The following is a 25,961-nucleotide window of genomic DNA, read 5'->3' as shown; positions in this document are numbered from 1 at the left end:
TGGCCGCATTATGTCCTCAGACTACAACTGTTTTCTATAATAAAAAAATAATAAAAATTTAAAAAAAAGAAAGTTGCTAAATGTTTGACACTATTAAATATTAATTTTAAAGCACACAAAACTGAACGTATGATAAAGCTATGACATACATATTACCCAATCACTGTCCACTTCGTGTAATGGCCTGTGCTGCGATCTACTTCAGCCCATTTACTGGTTGACTGTTCTACATATTCCTTTAATTTTTCCACTTATAGTGAAAAAAATTGTATTTTTATATTGAAACAAAGCAACACACGACACTAAGGGTTATTACCTGAGCAGTCAGCAATGCATGATAGTTCTCAATTTTACCTTTTTTATTTTTTCTTTTTATGTGATATCTTTAAGTCTGCAAGAAAATAATAATAATAATAATAATAATAATAATAATAATAATAATAATAATAATAATAATAATAATAATAATAATAACTACAATTCAGTCTGTACTCTTTGAAAGTGTTATACGTACGCTCTATTAGCAACGTTTAAAATTGTTAACATCTACAGTCATTTGAGTACTTCTGCGCAGCGCTCAGTGAAAATAACTTCACGAATGCTGCGAAAACCTACCATGCTGAATCACTTATGTCAAGGGAGAGAAAATAAAAGAGACACTTTAACAAAAAGAAAATACTATATTGCAAATCCATTTTACAAATCGAAACTTTCTGTAGAATGGTTGAATACAATACTTAATACAGTGCTAGATCTGTAGCAACACAAAGTGAAGACGAAATTGAAACTGTGTAGTGAATATGAAATATAATTTTAATAGATGTGATTTTTTGTAACAGATAATACAATAACTCTGCCACTTCCAACAGTTTCTCTATATGAACTATTAACCACGAAGTTTTCTGACAATCTCCTCCGTCTTTCATTCCTATATAGGTTATCGTTGCTTCTTCACATTTAACATAAATAAAACGAATGAAGAGCTAGCTGCATACTAGATTTAGATCTCAAAATGACTAGCTGGACACAGAGAAATTCTACTTGTTTTTGTAGACGCATGCAAGAACCTTACGTAATTTCACGCAAACTTCCTCGTTCTTCCCACAAGTTAAAACAAAGGATTTGTCTATGAGAACTAGTAAAGAACTTGCCTTTCATTAGATTACTGGTACCAGCTTAAAAAATCGAAGATAACCTACTCAAATCACGACGTTTACAGCATACTTCGGATGACGACTAATAAGAGCAAGTGATATTTACATATGTTTAGAATGAGTGGGTTGATCTAAATTCGCCCTATTGGTTTTCACAAGTCTTGTACAGTAGCACCATATTATTCCTCCCAACACAGCCACAAAAGAAGAAGTTCAGTAACTGCGCTGGCGTCTTCTGGCTGCAGATTCCAGCATTTGTTTCAGGCTAAACGATGACAACCCTAAACCAACTCCAGCTAAGAAAAGAGCTGAAGGAAGCACTAATCTGTCTAGCTGAGTACCACCGGTTGAAACAGCCTGCAAAATAAATAATAAATATTCTATCATTACAATATGCAATACAATGGTACAATGGTTTAATAAATAACAAATAACATTTTTTTTAAATAGTCTTAACATGATTTTTTTTTAATTTGTCTATACACCATTGATTCAGTTGAGAAACTGAACAGAAAAAAAAAAAAAAAGTCAACGCAATAACTAGATGTTCCTCAAGTTCTGGGACTTTTCTTCTTTTTTAAAGTCGTGTACCTGTATGAACCGTCCTGCTGTCTAAAGCAGAAGAGAGCGTGCTTATTGCCTGGTAATAACCTATATCCTTGAAAGCATATAGCTGTTGCCACGTCACGACAAACGCAAAAACCATACAGCTGTAACTGATTGGGGAAGTTCTAAGATATGCGCTAAAATGCAACTTAACATTCACACACATGCTTTCAGGTCACCAAGAGTAAAGACACGGGTTGGGTCAGCCCGGGAATAACAGTGGCGAAAGTATAATTTAATTACTTTCAGTCTGAATTACATTCTAATTTTTCAGTGTATCTTCCGTTTAACTACCAACTCGAAACTAAATCTTTCACGCCATCTTTGAAGAAGTTTTCAGGACTAAAATCGCACACAGCGCAGAAGTTTCTTTTCAAGAGATTAAATCGCTGGGAAGTACAACAGGTGAACATGATGGATGTGAAAGTAATCCAGCAAGGTTATTTCACTCCAATCCTAGAATAATGTTCTAGAGGAGATTTGTTTGCTGAAGTTTGGCGCCCCTTTTCAACCAACATCAATGAACAAGGACCTACGGTTGAATCGTTTAATCCAAAATACCATAATACGTTCAATTCCCACCAGCTTTACACTAATACACTCCTTGTAACAACTGAACGATTTCAGAAGCTTTAACAATCTTTTCACAAAAAGAAAATGTGTTAACTTCTCTCTGAGAACTAACCGCGTCTTCCGTAAGTTCAGAATCAGTACTTAAATAACACATTCATACTCGTAAAGGTGCAATCATACCAGTCAGCGTTTACTGTCCTTGAACAAGAATGCCATGACTTTTTGTACGCCAAAGTATTAGTTTTATGAACCCTGTGCTATTAAGCGTCACAACAATTCCAAGAAATTTAAAAAAAAAAAAAAAAAAAAAAAAAAAATCGTATAATTAATAATTAAATTACGCATTTATTTGCCAGACATCTACCAATATGTTTTCTTCAGATGTAACCATGATGGAAACCCAATAAATAAGTTGTTTGTTGCTCTGTATTATTATTATTATTCCTTATATTTGAAAGTTAGCTTGGCCCCCCTTCCTCATTCAACACCTGAATACGGAATAAAATAGGGCACAGGTATCTGATACAGCCACCTGAGCAGCAACACAGTGCTCTTTAAAAATAATAATCATTCTATGCTTCCATCTCCATTCCACTTACGCCTTTTCGATTAAAGCAATTTATTACCACTGTCCAAAGATCAGGACAACTGTGAAGACAAGCATCACTACGAGAAACGTTTAAAATACAATGTACATTTCCAATAACTTTATTATAATTATTATGCTAAAAAAAATACTTTAAAGCTAATTAACAGAATACTCCCCAAATAATGTTCCTTCCACTTATATTTAAGGGCTTCATTCAGGCACTCTTTTTATCTCAACACTTGTATAATAATGAATATTGCGCAATAAAGTTATAAGCTCAACAACCTTAAAGATTACATCTAACTTTTTTTTTTTTAAGCGCAAACAATGATTAAATTAATTGGTATGGAAGTAAACATATCAACTATATCCACTGAAACTAATTTTAATTGATATGCTCTGACTGGAGAGAACGATTCGGTTTCAACCTTAAAACTATTATTAACAACGTAAGGAAAATACGAGAAAGCAACACTGAAGTTAAGTCTAAAAAAGGTCATTATAAAAGTTGTTTTGTAGACAAAAAAAAAAAAAAAAAGTTAGGAACATTTACCAGGTTTCTTGTTAATCTTTAAGTTTTACGTCCCACAATAACGGTGCCGGCTAGACTAAAGGAGACGGTAATGGTGAGAAATGAATGAAATGGTGGAATGAAGAAAGTGGGAGGAAACGCAAGATTCCCGAGAAAACCCACGCACACGGTGTTTGTCCACCACAAAGCTCACTTGGCGCGAGCTGGAATCAGGTTTCTTGTTCATGTAATGTCACCTATATTGGGATAAAAAAAAAAGCATAAGACTGAAACAATACATACGGGAGTCCTATGATGATAAAGAAGTATCTACAAGCCCTTAAACATACACTCAGTTCATAATGTGGAAATTCTAATAATGTCGAAAGAAACGTATTTGAAAGTATTACGTCAGAACAAGAAATCCGTCACTTAACACTGAAAAGGGAAATTTGGATAAAAACTGGAATATTATAATCATCAATTTTATTAATAAACTTAAAAGACTAGCAGAAACTTTATTACAGTTTTAGTTATATACAAACATTTAAGAATTACAAACTACGGTTAACATATAATAATTTAACTGGGAACCAGTGTTCTATTTGGCTACACTGTCCACAAGAAAATTTTGAAATAGCTGTTCGGTAATGTATATGGTGAAGTTCCGGTGGCAGATGATTTCACAAAAAACCTATAGTGCGCAATATTAATTAACTGTTGAAATTAGTTTTCTGTCAAAGGATTATATGCCCTGTAGGTTATGGGAGATGGATGATTAATCAAAGTGAATGATTATGAAAAAAATTAAATTGATGGATCATGTGGGAGGAAACGGGAGAACCCCGACAACAGCCATGGACAAGATCTGAGGCCGAACCAGGTAATCCCTGCACCGGGGGTGAGCACTCTTCTACTGACCTACCGAATGTCATGATGCTCATATACTCAACATTCTGTTCTAGTGATTGAAGGGATATACGGGAAACTAATCTACACTACCGAAACTTAAAACAACGAGCTCAACTCTTGAAACGTTTGCTTTTATATATTTTTTTCTTGTTGACCTGAAAAAACATCCGAAAAACAACATTTTCATATTGTAATATTTCATAAGTGTACCTATTACACAAGTAATATTCACACTCAGAACTGATGAGAGAAAAATATAAATATGTCCGTACGCTCAATGCATGATTTCGTGTGAGGTTGTTCGTAAGAAAAAGTTGAAGTTTCAAAATAACACATTTAGTACACTTTGAATTTCTGCTATTTCTCTTGTTTTTATGCCTTTTCAGCAGCTTGATCATCTGCGCTACGAAGCTGCTTAAGTTCGTGATCGCTTTGTCCCATTTTAACCCACCGCGATAGTCACAAAATCATCTCCGCTGTGCAAGCATAGTAAAACGACGCTAATATAATACGAATTCATATGACATTAAGATACGAATATTCCGAACAAAGAAAACTGTAGTTGTAGCAATAGTGTGTGGTGACCAATAGCTAATATAGACCAGTCGTCAATAGTAGAAACAATGTAAAGGCCGGAGTAGGATAGGTTTTTTTTTTTTTTTTTTTTTTTTTTTTTTTTTAATAAGACACTAGATGCTTCCCCAAGCTTTCGGTGCGTCTGCAAATTGGCTGCATACAGCGATATCTTGGTGTCAGGTAGGGGATAGCGCAGCTAGCGACAATTATTAGTCTGACTGTAAACTACTGAGAATCGGTGTGATTGAGAGACAGGCATCCTGCATTTAAGATAAGGATTAAGAAGAATATCTAAATGCTTTTGGCTAGATGTGTATGTAACCCGCAACTCTTTAAATATTTTGAAGTTACTTACAGGATGACATGTTTTTCTTTTATACGAGAATTAAGAGCTTTTCTGGTGCAGGAAGAGCTGTGTGTAGCCACAGTATAATAACAACATGAAGATTTAATACATTTATAAAATATATGCCGACACATTATCAGTGTGTAGGATTAAGTGTGGGAAAAGTGTATAGGTGTCAATTAATACTGGAACTTAAAGGCACTAGAAGCTGTGTTTCGAAAATAAAGAAAAGCTGTATTAATATCCGCAGTGTAATATGGTGGCCTGAATTTTCTCAATTTGCAAGTGATTTACTTTTAATATTAATTGATATAGAACTCAAGATTTCTAACGTTTTTTTATCTAATCCAGTTGGTAAAGTTTTGTAATGACAGAGCATTACAGATCAAGTAAGATTAAGTATAAGCGAATAACGTCTTGTTAACACGTCATTTCTATATACAGTAAGCTTTTACTTATTTTGTCACTTTCCTTTATTTAATTAAACTCATTTGTAGCTTTTAGCAAGAATTACAATAGAAAAGCATTTCTGAAACCTTCAATTCGACTATAGTAAGGGGACACGATATGTAATCATACCGAAACGATACTTTCTCTTTCTGTGATGTAAACAGCGCAATGTTTCAGGCTTTGTATCACCCTAACTAAGAATATTATTCCAAAATTTTTGGTATATGTTACGTTGTCGAGTAGTTCTACGCGATGAAATCTTGAATCAAGGTCCATTTTGAAATACCCAACAGGTGAAATAACAAAATGAATGTTTTGTGGGTGATTCAATCGTTCACATCGCAAATTACTTACCAGATATAAATTTAATGCACTACCGCGAAACTCAAGAAAAAAATGTGTTTTTTCGTGGATGCTTTATCATACAGGAAAGGAAAAAACGGAAGAAAAAAAATAAAGAAATGAGTTGTCAACGTCAGATTTACAGGGTTGATAGCGAGTCACTTTCTTTTTATAACTAAAAGTTACTTGTCACTAAAAGTTAGTTTTTTCAAATTTGTCATTAAAAGTTACTTTTTCGAGAGGTAAAGTGACTTTTTCGTGTGATTTATGTTTTGCATTTGCAGTTTTCTAAGAAAAATATACAAATAAATGGAAAAAGGCAGAAACTTATTACTCATTACTCTTCTGAAAGATCCAGTACTCGCTGCCACATGTGAAACAGTCAGCTTTATTCTCACTTCAGCTTTTATTCTTTCTAAAGCACAGTGGATGGTTGGTGGATGCTTAAGCTCTCAAGGTGGGGTTGAGAACCCTTCTGCGTCTATTCTTTCTTCTATCATAGTAGTCTTAGTTTTCTCTCGTAATAGTTAACGCTCCGCTCAACGTTGTGTGTGTGTGTTTGTGTGGTTCATCATGTTCGTCTTGTGTTATGCTTCTTGTATGTTCTTCTTAAGAGTATGTGATGAATTTGAATATTTCATGGCTTTGAGAACTCTCAATGTTAAGTTAAATATAATGTCTGGGATGAAAAAATTCGGAAATAGGCCAGAACTGGTTCCACTTACTTAGAAGCTTCTTACATCAGCTAAGTCTGCTTACCGTAACTACAAAGCATACTTAGAAAAGCTATGAAAGGAGGAAGCTCAAAAAGAAGAAGTAAAGAAGGAAAGATAAAACAAATCAACAGAGAGGTAATGGAGAAATTGACAAAGGAAAAATGGGGCATGATGAGATTTTGGTCATTTTCAACTATTTACAAATGACCAGACCACTATGAGTCCTGGATTTATCTTCTCTTTGGTATTTCTTTTCTCCTACAACAATACTGTCTATCTGATGAACGTCGGCGAAAAAGCTTACATTTTTTAAAAATTTCTTTACTTGTATAGGAATGTAAAAATATTGTCATATATCAAATAACTTCTTTAAATCACAAATTTGAAAAAGGAAAGAATTCGGTCAACAAAAGGTTTACTGTTTCTCTATTTAAAAAAAATAGTTGTATCAAAATCTTCCAGCCGAGTCGGAAGAATTTATCTCAATATGAGTATACACTTATACGTGTAATTTTACTCGTAACTGTCTTTAAAAACAAAAAGAAAAAAAAAATTTAGAAAAGTACAACAAACTATTAACTCACCTGAAAAAAATTATCTTAAATCCTATTTAAACTATTCGCTAAGCAAAACAATACGTTTATTGTAAAAATTATTAACGTGTAACAGTTTCGCCAACTATTCACTTGGTTTCATCAGACACTATATATACACAAGTAATGACAGATTTTATGTATAAGAGACTGCGAAACAATTCCTAAATGCTCATTGGCTACCACAGATAACTTCAGCCAATCCCCTTCAATCACAAAACCAGAATATAAAACAAACAAAATTCGCTAAACCCCTTTGTGATTGAACGGGACTGGTTGAAGTTGCCTGTAATAGACAATCAGCATTTAGGAACTGTTTTGCTGTGTCTTATATATAAAATCTGTCATTACCTCTGTATTTATAGTGTCTGATGAAGCCAAGTGGATAATTGGTGGAACTGTTACACGTTAATAATTTTTACAATAAACGTATTATTTTGCTCAGTGAGTAGGTTTAATCGGATTTAAGTCTAGTAAAGCAAAGCCTGCACAATAAAAAAAGATCACATAAAATACTGTCACTGTTTATTAAATATTCTCCTCATCGAAAGTAGCACTCACCTCTAGCGCAAAGGATTCCCGTTTGATTTCACACCATGTGAGCTTTACTAAACATCATCATGCCAATGAGATTTCTCGAGTTCTCACGAGTCCTTCTTTCATTATCATTCACTTATATTTATCATCCATCCATTTTAGTCCTTCATCCATCCACAAACCTTACATTATATTTCATTTTCGAGACTTCCGAGTTGAGTTCCTTTTGAGTTTAGCGTTTCTTTCAGTAGTGAGGCTACATGAAACAAACCTTTTACACTCTTCCGATCTAACCTATCGACAAGTACGTGAATTCTAACAACAACTATATCCGTCTATCTGTTAACAGTATCAGCAAAGATGGAAACAGATTGCGAGAAACTTTTTTTTTTTAATTTATTCGATCCAGCATCTCAAGAACAGATTGCATCTTCGTCCTTACTTTACAGACACTGGAAGTAGTAGAAATTTTACCACTTCCAGTTTTAATGTTGATCTTCAACGAGCAAAAATAGTAGGACATCGAGAAAGGACTTTTTTGTTTGTTTGTTTGTTTAAATAGGAATTCATAATCTCAAAAAATCAAGTTCCATCTGGACTTTTATCACTATTCAAACCAGAAGTAGTGAAAATCTATGACTTCGCGTTTCACGACTGATTACATAGTGTAAAAAAGGGTAACAGAAAAGTAGTATTTTTTTTTTTTATATACAGATTCAACGCCGCCAGAGTAGGTTTTAACTCCGACTTTACTGATCTACTGAATCGTAAGTAGTAGTACTAGTAGATTTCTACCACTTCCGATTTCAATATTTATTTCTATAAAGCAAAAATGGTAACAGTAGGCAACAAACAGTTTTTAAGTATGAATTCATGATCCAAGAATACAATTCATTTCAGCTCTTCCACTGAAACACGAAGCAATATAAATCTAGTATAATGTTTGGTTTCAGTATTCATTTATTCCTAACTATATGGTAATAATAGATAGGAATGAATGAAGACAGCGTAAAACTGTTTTTGATACGGACTCAAACGTCCCAAAAGCAGGTTCTATCTCTGATACTACACCTTTATAGCAACTGAAAGTCCGGTGTCAGTATTTAATTCACATGGTTTGATAGTATCACAGATTAGAAGAACCAAATAAACTTGGATTAGAAACAAACGTTAACAAAACAAAATACATGATTGTCACTAGAAAATCAGAGAAATTTAAAGGAAAAAGCATAATCATATATGGAAAAGAATTTGGACGAGTGAGCTTGTTTAAATATTTGGGTATTTTAATTAACGAACAAAGCAAAAAGGAATAAGAGAAAGAATAAACATGGGAAACAAGCCTTACTACACAAACATGCAACTAATCAAAAGTAAACTCAAACAGGAAAACTAAGGTTATTATCTACAAAACATTAATCAGGCCAATGATTACGTACGGAGCAGAAATATTTGTCATGAATAAGGCAGAAGAAGCTCTATAAAGATTCGAAATATATTGTCCAGTGACAGAAGACGATATATGGAGAATAAGGAGCAATGAAGAAATAAGCAGTATATTGAAAAACGAAGGAATTGTAAAATTTATTAAATATCAAAGAATAAGACAGCTAGGCCATGTACAGAGAACGCCAGAATCAAGAATATAAAGAAAAATAATGAAAGAATAAATATATTTCTTAAGAAGGAAAGGAAAACCAGTAACAAGGTGGATAGACGACGTAAGAGAAGACTTTAAAACGACTAAAAGTGAAAAGATGATGGGAGATCGCCAAGGATAGAAAAGCACAGAAGCACATTGTTGCGGAGGCCAAAGCTCACAAAGAGCTGTAGCGCCAATTGGTAAGGTAAGTTTGATAAACTACCAGAGTATCACAATGTGAAATGAAACTTGTTATTTCTTAGTCTTTCGTTTAACATACCCTGCACTTCATATGAAGGACAAAGAAAATGTATCTGCACAATATTTTGATACAAATCGTTTTTGGACTATTAAAATATAGAACTCATTTGTAAATTAAGTATAGAATTTGCTTCCAAAACACTTCACATACACGGCAGCACGACAGTAATTACAGACGAATATAATTAAAAAAACAATTGTTAAGTGATAATTACCTGTGTTAGAGTCAGCCTGAAGGGGGAAAGAACTGCACGACTTAGATGTACAGCCATTAAGCTTCTGATTGCGGTTCTTGTCTCCACCTGTAAAATAAAAAATAATAATTGTAAGTATATGAAACTCATATTAAAGTAACTGCTTAATATGTATCGTAAAATATATGCACGACATTCATTTCATGATCTCTGAAACAAACAAACAAAAAAAAAAAAAAAAAAAAAAGCTTCAATTACTTCCAGTTTCTTATGCTCTCAAACAAACAATACTCGAATGTCTGATTATAATAAATAATTATATAACGTTAACGGTTTCTTCCGTAAAAACAGAGATATTATGTATATATACACATTATTTACATATAGAACTGTTAGAAGTGGAAAAAAAATTATGCAAATTTACACTTCATGCCCTATCTTTAGCGTATTTCACTTTCACGCGGGAAATTTAACTCTTCCTTCCGTTTTTGGATAATTTTACATAATTTTTCTTAAAAAATGAAATGTGCAACATATGAATATATCAGAGAGTGTATCTGGTAGACTTTTTCATTATCACTCTCTGGAATGAAAATTTCAAATCACTTGAAATTTCTTTCCCAGAACTTTCCCTAATATTTATTTACTTATTTTATTTATTTATTTATTTATTTATTGTCCTCATCTGATGATCTAAAGCGACTACCCATAACTATGTCTCATATTTTGAGAATATGTCCTTAAATCATATAATGAAATATGATTATGTCCTTAAATCATATAATTTTGATCGAAATACCTGCATGTCCCGTATTGTGCAATATCATAGTCTTTTATCTTCGCACGTTCAGAGACAGAAAATTTCAGATTTGTGTGAGTACCTTTGTGAAAACTAATCTAAATAAAATTTTGTGCTAAAATTAAATTTTACATATTAGAGAGAGCGCGTCTCGGGAAATGGATTATTTTCAAATAGATAATTCGAAATAAGGAAATGAAGTGAGAAGTAGGTAGAAGGGCACTTAACTTATTTGACCATGCAACTTTCGGCTCGGTTCAACATGATGATCCATGAATATCAGTTGCAGTCATGGCGCCTGAATATTAGAACATTGATTGAAAAACGCTCTTTCCGCGCTGTCGAAAATACTGGGCATCATAGGATCATTCCAAGTTGCAAAACTATCATGAGGTGAGTTACAGCGTGTTAATACCTGTAACTTCCATTACATTCCATTACAATGGAAATTAAGCACCTGGTCCTACGGAACAATTACACCACAAGCATCAATTGCACACCATTCATTTTCAGGTTGTGGAAGAGTCGTTCACGCACTTCACAGGGATTTGGTAATTTCCACACCCGGAACTTCGACTTGTTTCTGAATCATTAAGATGAACACGTGCATCACTCATCATGAAGATAGCGCCCTCACGTTCGTCGAAAATGGTGAGCAGGTTCCTCGTGCTGTTACCATAGGACCATGTGGTTTTGCTTTCATCACAGTTCATGTGCTCAACAGGGAGTAATCTACACCCCCCCCAAAAAAATCTTTACACACACCCCTGGATGGAAAAGGAATATTCCCCAAATCCAATTGTATTAATCAGTATCATATAAGTTATTTATTACATCAAGTTAAAAAGGTTTAGCGTTTAGGAAAGAAGGCAATATTCTTATTTATTTCGCTTCAAAATACAAAGCGATCTTGTTCTCATGTACGGCTTCGAGAACCACATGACCTCATTGTTTCGAACGGTGTTTCGATCAAAACAATTGACAAAACAGATTCCCTGGGCTCCGCGGTCGTTTCCGAGAAAAGAGATTGATGAACAGATGCAGATGACTGAAATTGGCAACGTCTTGAGCGGTCGTTTACCTACCCCGTCCTCAATAAGGAAAAATGTGACAATATAGTAATAAGCCTATACCAGATTCACTTGATAAGTGCTACTCTGCAAGTGGTAGGACGAAAGTTAGAAGGGTGTAGTCAAAACATTTGTAAAAACGAAGAGAGCGATCAAGGTAAGACATATATATATTTTAGACTGAGTCTAGTGTTATACAGGTACGCATTTGTCGCTAGCTTAATTTTTTGGACTTGGTTTTGTCTTTGTATTAATACGAACGCTTGGAACTTAGTTTCCTATTCGTGTTAATGTAAAATTTTATGTTAATGGTCCAATGTACAGAAATTAATCTATTACAAAGTGTTTCTTTTTTCTTTTAGCAGATTGAGCTCCATAAATGAAAGCTGCGACGGAGGGGACAACGTGGAACCAGCTATTCTAGCTAATAGTTGCTTAACAAAATATACTTTTTTTTTTTTTTTTTTTGAATTTGTTTAAAAATGTATATCACTATTCTGAGAGCACCTCCCTTTTATTTTGAACACCTCCTCCCCAAGTAAAAATTTCTGGCGTACTTACCGGTGCTCAAAACGCTATAAAAGCATTAAGAAGGTACTGCGATCTACTCGACTGAAAGTACCATGGTCGATTACCTTTCTCTAACATCTCGATGCTTCGGATATAAGTAACGCTTTCGTAAATAACACTAAAAGATTTTTTTTTTTTTAAAAAAAAAAAAAAAAAGAGTGCAATGAAGAGATGATATTACGACTTAAAAACACTGGGCGCTCTCCCTAAGGTCATTCCGTAAGCATTAGAAAAGAGATTCGCTCGTGCGCAATGCTTTAAGTCTTAGTTCTATTTATTTTTACCCCATCAAGAAAATGATTTTTTCCTCTTTAGTATATTTTCTTAGTGCATTTTATAAAAGCATTGTTTATAAAAGTTTCTGATGATTATATTTTTTAAGGTTCTTATTTTTCATTGAATATTTTAAATTGTACTGTAGAACACAATAATCTCTTTCCTCTTATTAGAAACAATCACGCACTGCTCCAATGTGTTGATATAAAATCAATAAAAACGTCTAGTTGTCTCCAAACCAACGAACTTTAGTGACGATTTTGGGCGTACGCGCAGCACGCGCTCTATTTCAAAATAATTAACGTTATTACTACTGTGGTAAAATGATAAAACTACCGCGAAAAATTGCAGTCATCGAATTTACGTATGTGCACAAAATGTCAGAATTGTAGTTTGTGTGGAAGTGCATGAAATTTACTCTAACAGAAAAAAAAAATGATAAGATTACAAAACATGTATTACAACTGAGAAGCAGTGCGTGATTGTTCTTAAAAGTCGGCAACGCCGATAGGCATGATCTGACGTAAACGACAGGTGGCAGCAGCAAGTTAAAAAGCTACATAAGCGTGGAGCGATAGTGTAAAAATGTCAGCGCCATTCAAAACTGTTCCAAAAGGAAGCAATCTGTCGCAAAACTAACGGAGTTTCGGAATTTCCTAGTCTATGTGTACACGTGACAGATTTGATCTCTCTCTACTTTTGGACCTACTCCGAAGAAAGAAAAAAAAAAATAGAAAAATACTGTTATAGTGGCTTTTACTGTACTGTTCCGCCTTCATGTAGCGTGTTAGTGTTAGTCACTCTTTACGTGTTAGTCACTCTTTACGTGTTAGTCACTCTTTACTTCACGTGTTAGTCACTCTTTAAACCATTGTTCAAATCCTTAGGATAATGTTAATTTTCTAAATGTTATCCCATTTGTTTTCGCTTCCGACTCTCTTTCATACATTCATTAATTTTTTCGTTTCCCTTTCCGCTTGACTGTGAGAAATAACATGATGAAAATCTTTAATTTAATCTGAACTTGAATCAATGTTCATGATACGGTTAACTTTTCTTTTTCTGGTTGCTTCCGTGCCATGAATTACTTTAGTTCGCCTTTTAGAAAGGCAATCAGCAACTTGAAGACAAATAAAAACAAAGTAGCAAACTTAAAGCTTCCATCGAGCAGATCCTCTTCTAATGAGTTTAAATTTTAGCAGTTATATAGACATTTCATTTCAAAGGCTACTGAACATGACGTACGCAATATCATTTAAGTGTTTGCCCCTTTTTTTTATTTATTTATTCGGATAACTCCTTCCTTCATCTTTGCAAATGCATCTGTCGCTGCTTTCGACTGAATGCACAGAAAAGTAAACAACAACGCGGAAACTCGAATAAGCACGAAATATTAGGCAACACTGCCTCCGGAAGGTTTTATTTTGCAACTCTGACCTAATACTTGTATGTGAAATGCATACTTTTAACTTCGTGCTCAATCTGCATTACTTCTACAGACAGTGATAATTTCAGGGAGTGGACTGGGGAAATATATACAAAAAGCTATGTCCTTTCAACGATAAATTTGAAATACATCAAATTGCTAAGTCATTATTTTCTATTATACTGGCTACCTAAAAGATACTTACTTTGGTTGACATTGTTTTTATATCTTCTGCTAACATGAAGAGGCTTACAACAAAATTATGAAGGATATAAGTATTCTGGACTAACTAATCAACATTAATAATATTACTAATTGAGAAACGACATTTCAATTTTATTTCTGTATTTTCTATCTCATTCTTTTAGATTTTTAAAACCATTTTAACATATTGCTATACATTTGTGTCCCTCTTTGAAAGATCTGCATTCTTATCCGAAATTAGAATTCAACATGCATTTACTTCGACTGGTTAAGATAATTATTACAGATCAAACCAAAAGCAAGAAACTTTTACAGAAAATTTTGTGGCCAGTTATATTTACACAAGACGGACACTCTTCAATGGTTTAATCCTTAGAACGCAAAATTAAATTCCTATAATCCGCCTTTCTACTCTTCATCATTATCATAGTTATTCTGCCATTATTGGCAGGTCACTTGCTACAGCTGAGAACTTTCCGTGCTCCACGGTCTTTTGCTAACCTCTTCGTCTTCACGTACGATTTCTCTGTTTTTATATCGTCCATTAATTGTAGTCCCCTTCGCCCCTTCCCCTCTTTCCTACCACCATCCCCTTAAAACGTCCCTTATGATATAGTTCCTTGTTAGCAAATGTCCCAACCTTTCTACTCTATAACATAGTAATTCCTTCTTTATGCGAGGTGTGTAAAACAACTAATGAGACATTTTCTATTAACGATAATTTTATTATTTTTACAAATCAGCATTATCTCCTTCAAAATAGTTCCCTGCGGCAGCTACATAGCAATGGAGGCGCTGTTTCCATTCTTCGTAGCAGTGATGCATGGCTTCTGGTGGAATACCTTTCAGCTCATTCGTTGAGCTCTTCTGGATATTATCCCAAGTACCAACATGGAATCACAGGATGTTTTTTTTTTTCTGCCACAAATTTATTGACAAAGACTATTGATGACGCACCTTGGTGCACATTTGTCTAATATCCAAATCCTGTGTAAAAATTTGATGGATGGTTAACACGCTGAAATTTAACTCCATATTGATCATTCTCACCATCAATCGACAATTTGACCTCACAAGAGACTTCGTCCGTTTTAGAAGCTGAAGGTCTTTCCGCACGAGATTTGTCTTCCACTTGTTCTCGACTCTAAAAATAATTGTAAACTGGACATGGAATCTTCTCCATAGCGGATTCGCCAGGCTTTACACAAAATTTGATGCGACAACGTTGCTCATGTCGGGCCGTTTTCGTAACGCATCTCACAAACAAAACTTCACTCTAGTTGCTATAAGTTTGTCACTTTCACGCGTAAAATGTAACTCTTCCTTTCGTTATTGCTCTCTCAATAATAGTGTAGCAAGTGGAGCAACTTCAAATTTGTACTGAGTCAACGGCAAGGGTTAACTGCAGTATGAAGGTGGAAAATGAAATGAAATCTTTAGTTTTAGTTCCACGCTTATGCCGGTTAGGCTAAAGGAGACGGTGATAATGAGAAATGAGTGAAATGGAATGAAGAAAGTGGGAGGAAATGGGAGAACCCCGAAAAAAACCATGCACACTGTGTTTGTCCACCCCAAATTTCACACGGCGCGAGCTGGGATCGAACCCGTATGAAGGTGGAGGCAGCAGCTTTGTTCGTGCATAGTGTTGGTCTCATTACTTTCGTAACACACCTCGTACATGTACTTTTTTTTCCTCCTCATCTTTTCTATTAGTTTCCTAACATTATTTATTTTCCCCCCACCAATTCAAATTGTCGATTACCTTCAATTTCCACTCATTTTCCTACTTCGGAATCTATATACATTAAATAGTTCTGCAAAACTGATTATAACGATTATTTACAAAGGAAAAAATGAAAAGTATATCCCCCTTGAAAATATCACATTCTAGCATGAAATAAACTATCCAAATACAGCATATGATAGTGAAAAATTACAAATATAACAAAACAGTCTTCGTTGCTCTACAAAGGTTGACCTCCTATTAATGTATACGCAGGGAAAGATGAAAGCATTGTGTTCACACATTATGATACCACTTTTTCACCACTTTACATTTTTTTTTTTTTTTTTTTATTGAACTCAAGATCTCAAGATATCCTGTGGACCGAAAGTCATCTCGAAAGAAATCTAAATTCTACATATAATATTTGTTTATATTTACGTCCTTCGTCAGCAGCTAGGTTATATGAGACTTGCTGTTTACAGTGATCCGGTCCATTATCGTGCGTTCCTTGCTCAGTGACAACCGTTTTTGTTAATCTTATAATCAACCAGAAGGAAGCAAACATACTTTTAAGCTGAAAAATCACAAAATCCAGGATTTTCGTTCTTTCTTTTCTTTATTCCTTTTTCTTTAAAAAAAAAAAATCTTAAACAGAAATGACTTTTACAACTCACATTCAAGGTGCAGTGAAAACGTCTTCGATGTTCTACGCGTGTAGCACCGATCACTTGGTAAGACTAAGTCGCGGAAAGAAAAGAAAAAGTACTCGAACCACTCAGGTTTTTCAATGCGATTCTACGCCAATGCACTTCGACGGCAACTTGCCAACACTGCAAGACCAAGAACATAAAGCCCCATCCACCTGCATTAGCATGAAGGTTATAGGTTCCCTTTAAAAAAACACACACACATACACGCACGAATTCTCTACATTTTAACTGTTTAAATCAAGTACTTTCATAACGCATCTTCCGAACATGGCTTTAGGAGGTTACATTCGTACTGTATGGGCAAAAGTTATAAACATTCTCTCATATTTTTAGACACGCTTTGATTAAAATGATATATTATTACTATTTTAAGCATTGTAAATTTTATTTTGATTCCGAAATTCAAACATTGTTTTATGCTTTCAACTTCTGGCAAGACTTGGTCTATGTTTAGAATTTTGGAATCTTGGCCGTTATAGTAATGAAGAGTATTTATTTATTTGTTGTTTTCGATGTGCAAAAGAGTGAAACGAAATACAGTGAATGGTTACGGTATTTGTGGCGTTGTTATTTTCAAAGTTATAAATACCATGGGCTGGCAGGCAGCCCATCTTTACACGCGCATTGCCCCGCGTGGAAACAGAAACCATGTACTGAAAATATTATGTAAGGATTGCTTCTGTGCCGTTTTCTCCAATTCGATCTCGTTCGATACTATACAAGTGCACATACAGAAGTAGAAAATGTAATATTTCTTGAAAACAAAAGCTGAAAATCTATGACAATCACAAATCTACACAAGAAGCAATCTATGTTACTTTTACAGACCTTTATAGTGTACTGAATGAAATTAAATCATTGAAGGAGTATCCTTTTTATGTGAGTTTGCTATTCCTAAACGATAATATATTCTTTGAAATGATCAAGAATGCGAGTAAAATGCTTTTCAAAAAGGAAGTCTTTTTTTTTTTTTTTCGAAGACTGTACGTTGTTTTTCTTTGATTAGAAAGGAACGTGTATTTAGATAATTTAAGGTAAAATAAATAACGCCTTACTCTTACGTACATTACTGTAGGACTATTTGCATAAGTATGCGAATTTGGATGTACTTCATTTTAAGAACCGTATGTTATATGAAAATACACTACTGTTTTTATATACATTAAACTTCCTAGGGTGGCTCAATATATCGCAGAGCGCTTACCTCTGGTATGGAGCCCAGGGACGCCCGCAGTAGTTTTTCCAAGGTAGGGCAAAAGACCGATTCTGAGAAAGTCAAACTACTGACACGCAAGCATAACCGCGACTATACACCAACTATGATGCACAGATACACATAACACATTATATAAACAATTATTAATCACATATCCTTATTAACTACAGTAGCTGACTATTATAGTATCTAATATGAATAAAATAAAGAGTTAGTTTGTGTGCTTGTCTGATGTGTGCGGCCTGGGGACCAGATGAGGAGACCGAGAGTTTGGTCACGGATATTTTGGTGCAGGCCCAAGACCAAGACGGAGTTTTTTTTTTTTCTTTCTTAATTCGAACCAGAGGGGCTCAAGGGGGTGTTTATCGGGACATGTAAAAGTAGTAGGAAATGACAGATATTAGTGTCGAATTCATAGATTTCGCGGTCGCCGAGATCAATGGTGAAACTCCGATCGCATTAACTTCCAAATTCAGCCCATTCGAATGGCGTCCGGGGGTCACCGGAGTGAAGGATACAGAGACATGTAAAAATAATCCTAAATGACCGACATTAATGTCAAATCCACAACTTTGAAGGTTGTTGAGATAAACGGTGATACTCCAACACGCGTTGACTTCCAAATACAGCCCCTATCGGTTGGGGGCCAGAGGATTTTTTTTTTTAATTCGAACCAGGGGGTCTCAGGGGACGTTTACCGGGATATGTACAAGTAGTAGAAAATGATCGATATTTTTTTCTTTCGTAGTTCAGTTTGTTTACAGAGATATTTTATTTGACCCATGCGAAGAATGGGTATTTCAGCTAGTTTAATATAAATATATTAAGTGCTATGGAACGCGAGGGCAAATTAGTATGCTTTGACATTAATTCCAAGAACTGGTCACCTTTTGAGAATTCAGGGGAAGGGCAACTGTCCCTGCTTGCCTCTCGCTGCGGGCAGCCATGGAGGAGTCCCTCATTCGATCCCAGACCACGTATGTGGTCCGTAATTTTCTCGGGTTTCTCCCGTTTCTTCTTACATTCTCAGTAATCACCCGTTTCCTTTAGCCTAAAGGGCATAATCGCAAGGCATAAAACTAGAAATTTTCAACTTGCTACAAAGTTATATTTCTGTGCTTTTAATATTGTGATTGGTAATATGAACTAGGTATATATTGTGACTTACCAGGAGCCATAGCTTCTTCCTGAAAGATGTGAACTTTGACTCGCTGCACGACCGCATTGGGAGGTGAAGAGTGGCTGTTCTGTTCAGGCATGTAAGAGTTGAGATGGCAGGAAACTGCCCTTAAAATTTGGTTATTTTGTGTCAAGTCATATATAGTAGTACTGTTGTTCTGCTAAGTGCTGAGTTACATCTTCAATTTTATCCTTCTAATACACGGGTACATTATTTTCGGTGCTAAATATAGAAGCACCTTATAATGTCTTACTTAATTTGCTATCATGGAAACGACAATCCTAAATTGTTACGTTTACCATCAGTATTGTTACATGCGAAAAAAAATGTCATTTTCATTCTTGAAAATTAAGGGAAATATGACAACAAATCAGAGGGGAGGATTCGAAAAACCATCAGCAGCAGTCTTCGAAACTGTCAATAGTTACTATGAAATGGTTCTTTCTTTGAACTTTATTAACAAGTAAAGACACAATTTAATGGTTGCAAACGGCCAGATGTCTCGGTTAGAAACTATCAGGTGGCGACCGCAGCGCTGGCCTGGTACGTGGTTGTAGTGGTGTGCAGGGGCGTCATTTAGGGGGCAGGGAGGGGCAATTGCCCCCCTGAGTTTGAGATTTATAGAGATTTTATCAAAAGAATAATGATAAATCAGTTAAGAATGAGAAATTTTACTTAAATCAAGGGGTCTTGCCCCCCCCAAGCAAAATCTGAAATGACGCTCCTGGTGGTGTGTTACGGCAAACTCCGTACTAGGTGAGAAGCAATAGAATGGCAGTATATAGTGAACTAGGAGAATAATGATAGTGAAATATGGGCGACTTCTCTGACTTCCAAAGAAGGCAAATTGTTGGGGCTCTATTATATAGTGCGTGACGAAAAGTAGCAAGTATATTGAGTGTCTCCCGACGGAGTGACCAAGGCGATGACAGATTAGAAAACTCACGGAAAAAACACATGGGCGAAGAATAGTGGTCAGAAGAGAACCCTCAATGACAGGTCTCGGCGAGCATTGAAGTGGATTATCACGCAAAACCATCACGCGACTGCGGTGCAAGTGACGGAACAACTCAGGCAGCCCCCCATAGTCTAAGTCGACACTCACAGTCCGTCACGAATTACATAACTTAAGACTGCACGGGCGAAACTGCTGATGACTGAAAACGTTATATGGTCACATGCCATCATTCACCCTATTTCAGACCACGAGCCGTGTTTGTATGTGACGGACATCCAAAGACGCTTATGTTTCGCAGTATCTTCGTCCAATCGTGAAATACGGCAACAGCTCTGTGCCGCAACATCCTGGTTTTGAAAAAAATAATGAAATCTTTGAGTTTTACGTCCCATGGTTCTGCCGGTTAGGCTAAAGGAGATGGTGATTATGAGAAATGAATGAAATGGTGGAATGAAGAAAGTGGGAGAACCCCGAGAAAACCCACGCACACGGTGTTTGTCCACCACAAAGTTCACTTGGCGGGGGCTGGGATCGAACCCGGGATCCTGGTTTTGAGTGGGTCTTGTGCTGATGCTTACCGGTCGCGGTACTGCCCGTGATTATGTCACCACTTTAGGTGACCATATGCATCCTATTATCCAGATGTTTCCGGGCAACGATGTCACTTCAGGATGAAAATGCACCCATTCAAATAGCTGGAGCTGTTACGGCGTGCTACATCATCTCTCGTGGCGCGCCTAATCCTCGAATTTGAGCATAATTGAACATCTATGGTTCGTTTTGGACACATGAATTCGATGCAGATTCCCATCTCCATTCTCTCTCACGAAACTGAGTGATGCATTACACCATTTCGTCGCATAATAACTGTTCTGACAGCCAGAACTAGTCCAATGCCATATTAATCTGGAAGATACCGTTTTTTCAGGGGTTTCCATTATAAAGGTGATCAGGATCTGTATCTGGTCTCTGAAGATATCGTTCTTCAACGTTTAGCAATGCAGTACAGAAAACCATCAGCACGAAACTTCAGGTTCGTCCGAACTGTGCCGTTTTTATCACAGAGATTGTACCAGAACTTAGAGTAGTTGTGTTTGGTGAAATCCAATACATCACTAAACTAATGAACATTTACATGGATGAATTAAATACAGAGATTTTTTTTTAAACACCAAGTTCTCTATAGGTGTTGACTCATCCAGAGCGAAGAAAGAAAGAAAAGTTTAAGTTGGATATTGAATCTGTCTAATTATGGTACAGTTCTATGGTATAGAGTAGTTGTATAACAATTTAGGAGTAGTGAAACGCTTAAGAAATGGGTAATGCAGTGGGGAGCACCGACATGGTTAAGCTATAGAGCAAAATTCAACTTCACCTCTTAGCTTTTTCAATTACATTGACAATGTCCTACTTCATACAAAGTAATATTAAACTTTCTCAAGTACCTATGAAACTGAATTGGTATGACGTACTTCGTTTTAATTTGAAAAGTAAATTAAAGGGGAAAAATACCTCTACATATAAGTTACGCTATATCAAATTCACGCTGACTACACAAAATGCGCAACTTCTGTCCTTTAAAGCTTGGAATTTTATGTTCCATAGCAACTCATTTTACAATGCATCAGGCGCCACTGATCATGTTCATTATAAGGTTTCACAATGAAAAAGCTGTAACTTGCATAATACACATTAAGTATCTATAGTAACCAATTAGATAGCCAAGAGTTAAGATGCACCTGAATTAGTGAAAGTCGTCATTTCCACTGCAACAGCTGACTCGCTCGAGGCCAAGGCCAACGACTGAGACAGTCAAAAGACGTTGGCCTTCATTACAAGACTTAGTTGGAATACTTATGACTGACTATTGATACATGCCATATTCGTGTGGTAGACTAACTTTCGCATAATGCAGTATATGCAGTAAAGCAATCTTAGTTCTGAAACACATGAGTTTTGAACTACTATAATTATCATTCGAAGAAATAACAAATACACGAATATCATCTAATGTAGTTTTTGAGAAGGTTCCGATTAACTTGCGTGCCATCCAGTTTATGTCGTCACAACAGAAGTCACAACTGCCATACAGATTCATTAACTGTATTATCATCGAAACTGCAAAAATATGGAGTATAACAACCCAACGTCCAGAATATTAGTGATACCGACGATTATCTCAAAAGAAGTCAATTTATAATATGGTTCACAAGGATATACTCAGTAACGGTTGTGGCAAGGTCAATTAGCCTCATTGCTGGTCAAGCCCAACCATTAAATGGTCAAGCCCATCTGATGTATTCACTATATCGTTAGCTTTGCAGCTATCAATAAAATCGAACTAAAAATGATAGAAATGAAATCAAATTTTTCAGTTTTTTCAAATTTTCAGTCCCACGATTATGCCTGTTAGGCTAAGGGAGACGGATGATTAAGGCACGTAAAGATGATAGAACTGGTGGAATGAGAATGTGGGAGGAAACGGGAGTACCCAGAGAAAACCAAAGGGCACGATGTGTCCACCACAAACTTATTTGGTGGGATCGATCCAGGGACCTCACACACCAGAAGTAAGCGTTCTACCACTCAGCTACCGTGATCCTCCTTAAAATGATAGACAAGCTATTGTGATCGTTTGTAGACAAAGGAACACAGTGATAGAACATGCAATAATCAGACTAGACACGAATACAACTATACCAATATCCCTACAGGCTAAACATCTCACTCAATCAATACTTAGTCATCTTAGTTTACATGTACATATTTTTAAATTATTACTTACTATATTTTGATGCACAGTATTATTACCAGTTTAATCTTTCTAACGTTTCATTTGGAAAAGCTATGTAAAAAGGCTTATGTTATGTATGTGTTTTTCTCGAAGGCATGCTAGAGCCAACTTACGTAGGACACAGCTAGATTTTCTTCCCGTGATTCATAAAGGCATACTACAAATTGGAAATTACAGAGCTTGACTACGAATAATAAATTAAATATTACATATATTCAGTTGCATCTATTAATGGTATTTCATGGGTTTTCTCGAGAATCTCCCATTCCCTCCTACATTCTCATTCCGGCAGTTATTTTCATTATTAACTTTAACTTGTCCTCCGTGCTCTTTAGCCCAAAGGGCATGATCTTAGGACGTAAAACTAGAAATTAGTTGGACGGATTTGTGTTTAACGCTCATTTCAGCACCGAGGACGTGAACCTACAGTTTAACGTGATTTCCAAATCACACCATCTTTTAAAAGTTACACATGTTTAAAAGATTTTTTTAAAATTTTATTCTGAAAACTAACTACGAAGTGCGGAACATAATGACTTCATATACAGTATGTGACATTAGCGTGATTGCTTTCTGTTTGCCTTCATTATATCGCATTAAGACAATGAGATAACCTTGAAAGCGTATTCATATACGGAAAACAGAAATAAAATCTTGGCAGTGACGGAAAAGAGAGACCTTGAACGGGCATTCTACCAACTTCCTATCTTCTCGTTCAACGGTGCTTTACCTTTCAAGTTGTAGCGCACTGTACTCACTTCCTGTATCTCAACTCGATAATATTTGATTATCATTATTGCCTTCTCTTGTGTCTTTTGTTTTACTAAATGTATATTCATATTAAAAAAAAAACTTTTGAAAGCCCGTATTTGCAAGCTGATTTGAGTTGAGTTAATTTTGAGTTTAACGTCCCTTTCAACAGCGAGGTTACATGAGACAGGACCTACTGATTAACGTCTAATCGGAACCACATGAGCCCCCGCCTGGAATCGAACCCGGGATTCTCATGTCAAAGGCGCATACGCTAACCGCTTAGCCACGAAGGAAGCTCAGCTGAGTGATTTGAATCAAACAACTGTGAATCACTTGCTAGTGGATGCTACAGGATGCATATCTATGATTAAATATTGGGGACCATTTGGCATCCAACAATGACTATTTCTTCTTATATAATTGCGGCCCTCCCTCTCTGGGGCCTTCGTAACTTTACTCGTAGTCGGTTCTCTTTGCTTACAAATTAATACTCCGCTTTCCTGAAATATTTGAAATACACAGGATTATCCGCAAAACCCTTTAAATTTATTCACGTCAACCTGGTAGTAATGGCTAAGTGATTTCAACAATACAAGACAAGAGTGCAATTGAATAAAATTAGAAAAAAAAAAATTCAATTCACTTTCTTTTTCGTACCTCCCCCCCCCCCTTCTGATGGTAACGCCACTGCCTTGGATTGACATCGCGTGTGATCCTTCTTCATATCCTTCATTGTGGTCGCCTCTTCTATTATCCTTGGTCCAGGATACTTCAAAGTACACTTTCTTTCCTTTATTGTTGTCCAACAAAGATATGGCAACGTTGCATTTTTCTTTACCATTGGGCGTTATACCAGTATAGAGCCCAAACGGTTGGTCCAATTCGGAAAATTCCAACATTTTAGATTGAAAACACATACTTTCCAATAACATTGCTCTCTTATTTTTTCGTATCTTCAATAGTTACCGAGATGGCCTATGTAAACGAACTTATGGGACACCCTATATATATATAGATAGATAGATAGTACGGGCAGGGCCGGATTAAAGGGGGTCTTAGGGGGGTTGTAGCTCCGGGCCTACAGGTGGACAGGGGCTTCTACTCTGATCAAAATCTCAAATGGCTACCTAAAAAGAATCATAAAGATATACTCATCATCATAAAATACAATATGACCAAAAATACGAAACATATTCTCTTAACTTTCCTACCATACTTTCATAGAAAAATATTAGGCGAAATCAGCAGGGGCCACATATTTTTTCTAGTCCCGCGCCTCGAGATAGGTTAATCCGGTCCATAGTACGGGATCGTCATTAGTTTTAACGGCGTTTTTGGTCGTTTATTTTTGATCCGTACTAGGCCTATATATTAAGTTATTGTAAATTTTCCTATTTATTTTCGATAAATATATATAATCTTGTACAAAACGTTCCATCCTTGTGTTGTCATTACATGAAAACACAATCAGTTTCTGAATCCTGAATAAATTTAAAAATCAAAGAAAAAATCGGTCATTTCATAGAATAGAAAAAGAGCAAATCAATGGACGCAGTGGATTTCCTAGTTTTAACAAAGTGTTTATAGAGCTATTACATCTCTAGGGTATCAGTAACTCGTTACTTTATAAGAAACTAGTAAATAAATTTTTGAGTTTTAAAGAAATCCATTGTTATACTTGTTTTATCATAAATGCTATGGAATAGCCAATGGAATAAAATGAGGGAAAACAGAACAGCTCCCAAGAAACTCAGAAGAATAACTGCCCACAATGAACTCAAATAATCCAAGATTGAATTCACGACCCTTAGTGCTTAACCTGAACACCAGTGTAAAGACACTGGATTTCTGACATTTCCAGTCACGGAAAGAATGTAGAAATCGTACACTAAATATTTCTCCAAGGGAACTTTCTTATGTGGACAGACTAACATGCGGAAAATGGATGGAACTCCTTGTACCGCGTCCCTACTGTCTTGCTTCTCACACCATTATGTTATTCAGGCATTACTTTCTCTAAACTGTGTAGACCCGCTTGCTGTTGCACCTTTCCTTTGTCCGCAATGAGGAGTCACACGTCGTTTTGCCGCCATTTGCGACAGCTTGTAACTTGGAAACGACGCCGAATTTAAGAAAATGCCACATAAACGTTTTGCTTGTTTTCGTGTGAGGAATCACCTTCCAAGCGTTGTAAACGACCTTTCTTTAAATATATATATATATATATCCATCTTTGCTGATCTAGTGGCTAGCACGTGCAACTTAGATGCACATGGT

General features: G+C 35.8%; 1 protein-coding gene across 1 annotated transcript; it reads right to left on the bottom strand.

The window, feature by feature from the left end:
- Positions 1-660: 660 nt before the first annotated feature.
- Positions 661-19,239, bottom strand: LOC145668090 (uncharacterized). Its single transcript, XM_081735606.1, has 3 exons — positions 19,168-19,239; positions 10,024-10,110; positions 661-1,511 (listed from the first exon to the last, which is right to left on the bottom strand). The coding sequence occupies exons 1-3, from the start codon at positions 19,222-19,224 to the stop codon at positions 1,368-1,370; spliced, it is 288 nt and encodes a 95-aa protein (XP_081591732.1). The 5' UTR covers positions 19,225-19,239; the 3' UTR covers positions 661-1,367.
- Between the last annotated feature and the right edge of the window lie 6,722 nt (positions 19,240-25,961).

The sequence above is a fragment of the Thermobia domestica genome, chromosome 13, assembly GCF_964235325.1.
Source record: "Thermobia domestica chromosome 13, izTheDome1.hap1.1, whole genome shotgun sequence".
NCBI lineage: Eukaryota > Metazoa > Arthropoda > Insecta > Zygentoma > Lepismatidae > Thermobia > Thermobia domestica.
The sequence above is the reverse complement of the archived record's forward strand: the minus strand, read 5'-3'. Positions and strand labels throughout refer to the sequence as shown.